This window comes from Meleagris gallopavo, chromosome 25 (genome assembly GCF_000146605.3).
Source record: "Meleagris gallopavo isolate NT-WF06-2002-E0010 breed Aviagen turkey brand Nicholas breeding stock chromosome 25, Turkey_5.1, whole genome shotgun sequence".
NCBI classification, from domain to species: Eukaryota; Metazoa; Chordata; class Aves; order Galliformes; family Phasianidae; genus Meleagris; species Meleagris gallopavo.
In genome coordinates, this window is record NC_015035.2 from 5,491,476 (window position 1) to 5,500,046 (window position 8,571).

Here is an 8,571-nt window from a genome sequence, read left to right on the forward strand (position 1 = left end):
GGCACGAGCAGCTGCGGGCGGCCTTTGGCGCTCGGGTTGGCTTTGGTGGCACGGCTCCACCTGTCCTCGTCCAACGGGCGATGATGGAGTGCTCTGTGAGAGCGCGGGGAGGGGGCACAGGCACTGTGCCTGCAGCCAGGGGAGTGCTTTTATCCTGAGGTGAGGGTGCCCTTTGTGTTCTTTTAGGAAGAAGTGTTCACAGGATGGAGCAGGAGCCCAATGGAGGCTCAGTGGCATTCACTGTGCTTGGGAGTGCTCCTCTATCTCCTCTGGCTTTGGAAAGCTCTGGAGTTTATTTTTTTCTCCCTTGCAAGTGAAGGAGCATCTTCCCTGCACCTCCTTTAGACCTATTTTAGCTTCAGTTGTGCTTGATGTGGTCGAATATCCTGGCATTTCCTTTTAATTTAGTGCCTGAAATGGTCGCAGGGGCCGCTCGGTGCAGCCAGGACCTGTAATTACCACTGATGTGCATTTATAGAAGCAGCGCACGAAATGCGTGCAATGAAGTGCAGCTAAAAATAAAATGGGGGGGCAGGAGGGGAAGACAAAGTAGGACTTGGGGGCACCGAGCTGGGGCTGCGTGGCCCAATGCCACTGTATGAGGTATGTGTGGTGGTACCATTATTTGGGATGGAGGATGTGACACTGATGGCTGGGGAAGCACACGGCAGCCTGGGGGTGGGACAGTGCAGAAGGAGGGGGCAAGGAGAGCAGAGGACCTGGGTTGGGTGTTTTTAGTGTCTCGCCCGCAGCCCGGATCACCGCCCACAGCTAATTGTGGGGTGGTGGTGCTGAGTCAACACTGCCCCGATCAATAGCTGGGTCCAAGGGGGGAGGCAGTGCCCACTCCAACAGCTGCAGAGAGGCACGGAGATGGGGCACAGAACCTCAACGCCGCAATGCCGTGAGCTCGGCTCATCCCGTGCCCGAAGGAAGTACAAAGAGGTGCTGCTCTGTGCTGGCTGTCCCTACACTCATCCCCTGCCTTGGCGCGGGTGCTGTGGGTGCCCGCCGGCTGCAGGGAGGCTGCTCAGTTGTGGTGTGGGGCTTTTTGCAGGAGCGCTGAGGGCTCTGGCAGGGCTGAGCTGTTGGCACGGCACGGTGAACAGAACCGTGCGGAAAAGGGCTTTTGAGCCGTTGCAGCTCCCAGGGGCTCAGCCCCAGGCCCACCCGGGCAGCACAGGGGGTCCCGGAGTCCCCCGCCCTGCAGCGGCTGCTCAGCGCCTGCAGGAAGCGGCTCCGCATCCGCCCGGCCGCCAGCCCTGAGCTTTATATAAAACAGAGCTGTGGTGAACCCCAGGGCTGGAGGGAATGCAGCGTTGGGTTCAGAGGGAAAAAAAGGAAAAGAGAGGAAAAAAAAGACCTGTAGATACACAGTGAGCATCTCAGCGTTCGGTTCAGAGAGGTGCCCTCTGTACAAATGGGCAGGAAAACACTGGGGTGTGTGAAATCAGGAGTGTGTCCCGCTGGAAATGGCTTAAAATGGCATCTGAGGGTGTTTGATTATTTATTCTCAATTTTGTGTGTTTGGGTCTTTTAAAGTAGACACAAGCTGAGATTTGTGACATTTCATTTATGTTTAAAGCAGGAAGAGCGTTAATCACCTTAATTACGTTCAGCCACAGCTGGCTGGAATACCTTTAAAGGATAGTTTGAAGAAAATAATTACACATTAGTGACCCAGCGGGGATGCCCTGCTGCAAAGCTGCACTCTGTGCTTTCCTTTATGGGTTTAAAAAGAAGCTTCCTTTACCAAAAGGCACCGATTTCTGCAGAAAGCAGACTTTCAATGAAAGGAATGGGGTTGTTGGCACGTAGCACTGACCGGACCCCTGCCCTGCCTCGCTCCCTCTGTCCCGTGTTCCATCAGCACACGGCAGGCAGGCGTGCGGCCTCAGGGCACGGGGACGGCGGGGCTTCTTCCCAGAGGGGGGGACGCGGGGTCAGCCCCTGGGGGTGGTCCCTGACCCCCGTGCCCCGCAGTGGAGCAGGACCGGGACACCTCCTCCCCAAAGCCCTACTGGAAGGAGTTCCGCTTCGACCTGGCTCAGGTGCCCGCAGGGGAGTCGGTGACGGCCGCCGAGTTCCGCATCTACAAAGCGCGGGGCGTCAGCCGGCACAGCAACAGCACCCTGCATGTCAGCATCTACGAGATCGCCGCCGAGCGCCCCAACAGGTGACGGGACGGGGTGGGAAGGAGACGAGTAGGGATGGGGATGGAGAATGGGACGGGGATAGGGATGGAGAGCAGGACAGGAACAGGCACCGGGATGAAAACTGGGATGGGGACCAGCGATGGGGATGAAGAATGGGACAGGATGAGGCACCAGGATAGGGATGGAGGCTGAGATGCGGGATAGGATTGGGAACTGGGACAGAGATAGGGACCAAGACTGCGGCGGGTTTGGGGCCACTGTTGAGCACCGCCTCTGCCCTTCACCTTTCCCACCCCGTGCCAAATGCTGCTCCATGGCGTCCCCAGGCAGTGACACACGCGGTGCTAGGAGGGAGCTGTGCTTTTCCCAGGGCAGCTGCCAGGGTGCCACCTTCACACAGCCATAGGTGCTGTCCTGACCTCGCAGCACCGGGGCCTGTATGGGCACGGGCACAGGAGTCATTTCCACGATCGGCTGTGGGATGTAGGAGCCTCGGGGTGTTACTCACCGCTGTGCCCATCTGCAGGGAGTCCAACCTGTTCCTGCTGGACGCCCAGCAGCTGCGTGCCGGCACCGAGGGCTGGCTGGTGTTCGACGTCACAGCCGCCAGCAGCCACTGGCTGGTGGAACGCAAGTACAACCTGGGCCTGCGGCTCTACGTGGAGACAGACGATGGTAAGAACCACTGCAGCATCGGGGCCGGAACCCCAGAAACACCCTCAGTTCCCATCTGCGGGGTGGGCGGTGCCGCGGTGCGTGCGGAGCTGAGGACGCTGCACGGTGCCTGCCTGCAGGACCTGCCCGCACCTGTGCCCCGCTCTGTCCCCGCAGGGCTCAGCGTGGAGCCGGGCTCGGTGGGGCTGCTGGGCCGCCGCGGGCCCCGCTCCAAGCAGCCCTTCGTGGTGACTTTCTTCCGGGCGAGCGCCAGCCCCGTGCGAGCCACGCGGGCGGCCAAAGCACCGCGCAGGAGGCAGCCCAAGAAGAGCAGCGACCTCCCACACCCCAACAAGCTGCCGGGGATCTTCGGTAAGAGCCCTGCGGAGCAGCCCGGGCTGTGCAGGAGCGCGAGGCTCTGCCGCCCGTTCCCACATTGCTCCGCCAGGCCGGGAGCGCAGCCCCGCCTGCACCCGGAGGCTCCGCGTGCCCTCCGTGTACCGCAGTACAACCGCACCCCCGGGCGGACGCCGCCTCCCTCTCTCCGCAGATGATGTCCGCGCTGCAGATGGGCGGCAGGTCTGCCGGAGGCACGAGCTCTATGTCAGCTTCCAGGACCTGGGCTGGTTGGTACGGTCCCGATCCCCCGCAGAGCCACAGCTCCCAGCCACTCGCAGGAGTTTCGGCCTCCCCAGACTTCAGAACAAACCTGGGGAGGAGGTGGGGGGGAGCAGGGATGGAGGAGCAAACGGTGCCCCGTGCAACATCTTCTCCTTGCAGGACTGGGTGATCGCCCCCCAGGGCTACTCGGCCTACTACTGCGAGGGGGAGTGCGCCTTCCCGCTGGACTCCTGCATGAACGCCACCAACCACGCCATCCTGCAGTCCCTGGTCAGTGCCCGGGGCGGCACGGCTGGGGGGTTCTGGCGCCGGACCCCTCCTTGTCCCCGTGCACGGAGTCTGCCCGGCAGAGCCCAGGCGCTGGGCTCAGCATATTCCGAGCAGGAAGGCTTCACTGCCCGTCTTCCCAAATCCACTCCACATCGCAACCCATGCTTTAATTTCTGGAATTTCCTGACCTGTGAGTGCTTGATTTCCCAACGGTGGAGTCACACCGACTCCGGTGCTCGCAGTTAATTACAGGGAGCGCCGAGTCCTCGCCTGAGCCTTTGAAGGCGTCTCCTGGCAGGGTTTAGTTTTTGCATTAATGAAGCTGCCCGAGCCCCCCCCCCGCTGTGGGCACCCACCCTCAGCCCCGGCCCAGGGCTCTTCCCAGCACGGACGTGAATCACCTGGCAGTGGGAGCTGCGCCAGCCCAGTGCTGCAAATAGCAGCCTTGGCCAGCACAGCGCCGGACTTCCGAGCCGGGAGAGCTGCGGCAAATGGCTCACACGTGTGGGGTGAGGCCGGGGGAGCTGCCTGCAAAGCTCACCGTGCCAGGGCTCGGCTCCGGGTCCAGAAGACCCGAATGAATGAAGGGCTGTCCAGATCCAACATAAACTGCAGCGAGGACTGCCAAGGGCTTAGAATAAATATTTGTACAAAAGGCTGGAAATAATCCCCCCATTCACCCAGGCTTCTCCCACGTTAAGAACCGGGGTGCTTTGAGGCTTCTCCCATGCTCACAACCCCTCTGCCCCCCAGGTCCACCTGATGAAGCCCGAGGCCGTGCCCAAGGCGTGCTGCGCGCCCACCAAGCTCAGTGCCACCTCCGTCCTCTACTACGACAGCAACAACAACGTGATCCTCAAGAAGCACCGCAACATGGTGGTGAAGTCCTGCGGCTGCCACTGAGCACCGGGGGGCAGAGGGGCACCGGGATCCTTGCTGTGTGCGGGGGGAGGGGGGTTTGCTGCAGCAGCACCAGGGCTGCCCACCCAACACACCACCACCACATCTGCCCAACTCTTTCCCTTCCCAGAAGTGGATGTAAATAATATAAAACTTCCCTTCTCTCACCACACGTAATGAGAAACATCCATACTATACATGCATAGATATAAATATATAGAAGAGGAAGAGGATTTGTGGTCGGTGACGTCGGGCCGTGGCGGATGTGCGGTGCCCGGGGTGAGGCAGGGCGGCTCCGAGGACAGCTGGGCAGCCCGGCTCCAAGCAGGGCTTTCAGTTCCCTACACAAAAACACCCTCAGCCAATTAAGCAGCCGGCTGACTAACAGGCTCCTGTTTACTTAGAGTTCACAAAACTCAGCCAAGGGGAAAAAAAAAAATACATATTGAGCTACAACACTGTTATAAAATAAATGCCTAGTTTGGAAAGTAAACACGGCCTTTCTCTTGCTGTTTTTTCATAAATGTCACAGCACAACGACGTTCTGTTCTGCACGCTGAATTTCGCAATGAAAAAATACTCACGATGGCCTAAAACTGCTCCTGTTTGCCTGAAGCTGAGCCCAGCAGGCACTGTGGCAGCTGGGCTGTTCTGGGGCACCCAGGGAACGTGGCTTACCCAAACACAGAGGAAAAACAAAGAGAAAAAAATGCAGTAAGCCAACCCAAATCCCAAGGATGGTTGAGCACCAAAAAAGGAACTTCCTGATCCTGCTGCCTGGGTTAAGGGCTCACCACACTGGAAAGGTTCCGTTTGCTGATGAAGGCAACACAAAGCAGCTCAGGACCAGTAATGCCCTCGGGCGGAATGCTCCTGGGTCAGGGCTTGCTTGGGGACGTCTGCAAGGAGTATTCCAAAACTTGAGATTTAAAGAGCATCCTCACTCAGCGAGAGCCCAACAGCCAGGACAGGCCTTTGTTTTTCTAAAATTCGGTTTTATTACTTCTGTGAAATATAGGAAATCTTTACCAAGGGAGCGGCAGGCACAGTGGGAGCAGAAAGCAGCACAACGCGCCCCGCAGCAGCCGTCGCCCCGCTCACACCGCAGCGCCGCTGCAGGCAGGGGCACCAAACCTTGCAGGGGCAGCCGGGCAGCAGCACTGCCTCACACACACTCCCCACAGTCGGAGATTATCACCTTCTGCTTTGGCTTCCCGTCCTTGGTGCCCTGAGCCTGCAGGAGAAGGGGGACGAAGGCTCGCGGATGGGCGGCACGGGCTGGGCGCACACAGCCCTCCTCGCTGCGGCACCGACCTCGATCTGCCGCACCACATCCATGCCCTCCGTCACCTCCCCGAACACCACGTGCTTCCCATCCAGCCAGTCGGTTTTATCGCAAGTGATGAAGAACTGTGAGCCATTGGTGTTCGGGCCGGAGTTTGCCATGGACAGCAGCCCTGGGACCAAACAGTGCAGCATTACTGGGAGCAATGCCAATAATTAACTAAAACCCCCTCCTGGGCCACGCAGACAATGCCGGTTTTAAGAGTCTCTGAACACTGAAACTGCGGGAAGCTGATGATGCCAAGAAACACCTACAAGTATGAACAGAGTGAAGTGGTAGAGAGCATTAATCTATTTTTAACTGTAGCAACAGCAAACCCTTGGAGATCAGCCTGCTTGCTTTCTGCCACCTTTCCAATGCTCACAGTTACACTGCAACATTCCTCCCCTAAAGCCCAACGGGAAAGCAGCTTTGAAATTCTCCATGATATAAGACTGGAAATTAACAGCGTGTGGGCAGAGACAGGGGGCTGCATTTCTGCCCTGGGCACGCTGCAATCTGCTCGAGGCGCTGGCCAACACAGACAGGCCCTGGGGCTGCTGCTGCGTGGTCAGAGCAGCTCAAGGAACCCCACAGCGCTCACCCTACCCGGCCCCGTGTGCTTCAGAATGAAGTTTTCATCATCAAACTTCTTCCCATAGATGGATTTTCCTCCAGTGCCATTGTGGTTAGTGAAGTCCCCAGCTTGACACATGAACTGGGGGATGATGCGGTGGAAGCTGCTCCCCTTGAAGCCGAAGCCTTTCTCCTGAGTGCAGAGGCAGCGGAAGTTTTCTGTTGGGGACAAGGGGCAGAGGTGAGCACGGCAGTACAGCCTGTGGGCCGCAGTGACAGCAGCACTGCTCACCTACAGTCATGGGCACCACGTCGGACCGCAGCAGGATCTTGAGCCGCCCTGCAGGTTTGTTGCCGATCTTGATGTCCATGTAAACCTGGGGGTTAGCCCGGGACTTCTTGGCAGGAGGCTCACCCTAGGCAAGGAGAAGGCACACGTGGTGCTGCTGCTGCTCAGCTCTGCCACCCGATGGCCGGCCCGACCCCAGCCTGTGGCACAGGGCCGGCAGCAGATCCGGCTCCAAAAGTCCCTGGAGGCAGCATGCAGCAAACGGAGGCTCCTCACAGCCTGGGGACTGCTGCAGGATGCAGCAAAAACACACAGCTCCCTCTGGGCTCACCAAGCTTTTGGGGACACAGGGACTGACATGGCCACAGCTCACTCCCGGTTCCCAAAGCTGGCAGCATCCAGTTCCCCAGGTGGCCGTTCCCCACTCCGAGGCACTCAGCAGGGCACGACCAGCTCCATCGATCCCTACCTCCTGTGTCTCTGCTTTGGGTGCCTCTGTTCCTCCTTCCTCTGCATTCTCCTCCAGAGTCTTTCCTGAGAACCTCTTCAGCCACTCATCATCTGACCATACTGCAGCAGAGGAGGGCAGGGTGAGCATGGGGCGCTGAGCCCAGGGCCAAACAACTCAGGAGTCAGCACAGCTCTGGCAGCAGCAGCACTACACCCAGGGTGCTGCTGGCCCAACCACTCCCAGAACTGCATACGATCACCCCACCGCATGGGGACACGGGGACAGAGCCAGCAACTCCCCCAAGTAAGGTAAGCCCACTGGCTGTGTCCCACCATCCACCTCACACCAGCACTTTGCTTAGCATGGCCCGGGCCCCCTCCCATTTCAGGTGTGACGGTAACCCTGCCTGAAGTGTGAGTGCACGTCTGGCCCCCTGTAGAGAGCAACTAGAAGAGCAGCCATGTCTGCCTGAGGGGCTGGGGGATGTTTCTGGTTCTCGGGACCCCACGAGGTCTGAATGGGAAGCAGAGCCTTGGGAAACCAGAAAGGCCGATGTGCGCCCAGCGCTGAAAGCCCACAGGGGTTTCTCCTCTCCTAGGCACCAACTTACCTGGCCGAGATGATCCTTCTTTAATTCGCATTGGTTTGGCCAAGTTCACTCGAATCGTCCGACCAAAGAGCTCAGACTCATTCTACACAAAACAGAAAAAGAACAAAGCCCACCACAGGGTAAAAACTCACTATGTCCCCTCTGCAGATCTCTGCAGAGAACGAGGCTGGCTTCCTCTCCCCACTTCTGAGCACTACAAGGGTCACACCGCTCTGGAGCTGCACTGAGACCACAGGCAGCAGCAACCACGCCAGCAAAGCAGGGCCAGGCCCCAGGCAGACCCGTGTCTGCAGCGTCACCCAGCACACGCAGCAGGAGCTGCCCCAGGCTGTTTGCAGCTCCTGGCCAGGGCCGGCCGTGTCCCAGCAGAGGTGAGCTCCGGGCTGTGAGGCAGGGCAGGCCTCGTACCATGTTGTCAATGGCTGCTGCTGCGTCCTGTGTGAAGAGCAATAGGACACCGCGTTACAGCCACTTCTCTCTTCCTTTAAAGAAAAAAGCCTAGGCACACAAAGCTGGCGCAGCTCACTGGAGAACGTCACCAGGAGGCTGTTCTAAGCCTCACACACCCCAGGGCTGTAGGAATCGTAGGTGTGGAAACACCCGACAGCATCTCCTCCGCAGCCAGCCCTTAAACGCGCTCCGCTCAGGCGCGAGCCGGGAGAGGAGCAAAGCCGCCGCGCGGAGCCCCGGGCAGATCTCGGCACCGCAGCGCCCGCGGCC

General features: G+C 59.2%; 2 protein-coding genes across 2 annotated transcripts; one reads left to right on the top strand and one right to left on the bottom strand.

Moving 5' to 3' along the window:
* Positions 1-899: 899 nt before the first annotated feature.
* On the top strand, positions 900-5,729 carry BMP8A (bone morphogenetic protein 8a). Its single transcript, XM_010723542.3, has 7 exons — positions 900-904; positions 1,976-2,176; positions 2,683-2,831; positions 2,988-3,182; positions 3,361-3,440; positions 3,591-3,701; positions 4,455-5,729. Exons 1-7 carry the CDS (start codon positions 900-902, stop codon positions 4,602-4,604), a joined length of 891 nt encoding a protein of 296 aa, XP_010721844.1. The 3' UTR covers positions 4,605-5,729.
* Positions 5,576-8,358, bottom strand: PPIE (peptidylprolyl isomerase E). The gene is made up of 7 exons (XM_010723523.3): positions 8,260-8,358; positions 7,852-7,933; positions 7,260-7,360; positions 6,794-6,917; positions 6,535-6,720; positions 5,916-6,058; positions 5,576-5,835 (listed from the first exon to the last, which is right to left on the bottom strand). The coding sequence occupies exons 1-7, from the start codon at positions 8,260-8,262 to the stop codon at positions 5,767-5,769; spliced, it is 708 nt and encodes a 235-aa protein (XP_010721825.1). The 5' UTR covers positions 8,263-8,358; the 3' UTR covers positions 5,576-5,766.
* Between the last annotated feature and the right edge of the window lie 213 nt (positions 8,359-8,571).

Excerpts from the sequence above, each read along its gene's own strand:
- BMP8A (XM_010723542.3), top strand. Across the intron at positions 3,183-3,360 it reads CAAGCTGCCGGGGATCTTCG|ATGATGTCCGCGCTGCAGAT; the intron begins GTAAGAGCCCTG and ends CTCTCTCCGCAG. Across the intron at positions 3,702-4,454 it reads ACGCCATCCTGCAGTCCCTG|GTCCACCTGATGAAGCCCGA; the intron begins GTCAGTGCCCGG and ends TCTGCCCCCCAG.
- PPIE (XM_010723523.3), bottom strand. Across the intron at positions 7,361-7,851 it reads AGAAGGATCATCTCGGCCAG|TATGGTCAGATGATGAGTGG; the intron begins GTAAGTTGGTGC and ends CCTCTGCTGCAG. Across the intron at positions 5,836-5,915 it reads ATGTGGTGCGGCAGATCGAG|GCTCAGGGCACCAAGGACGG; the intron begins GTCGGTGCCGCA and ends CTTCTCCTGCAG.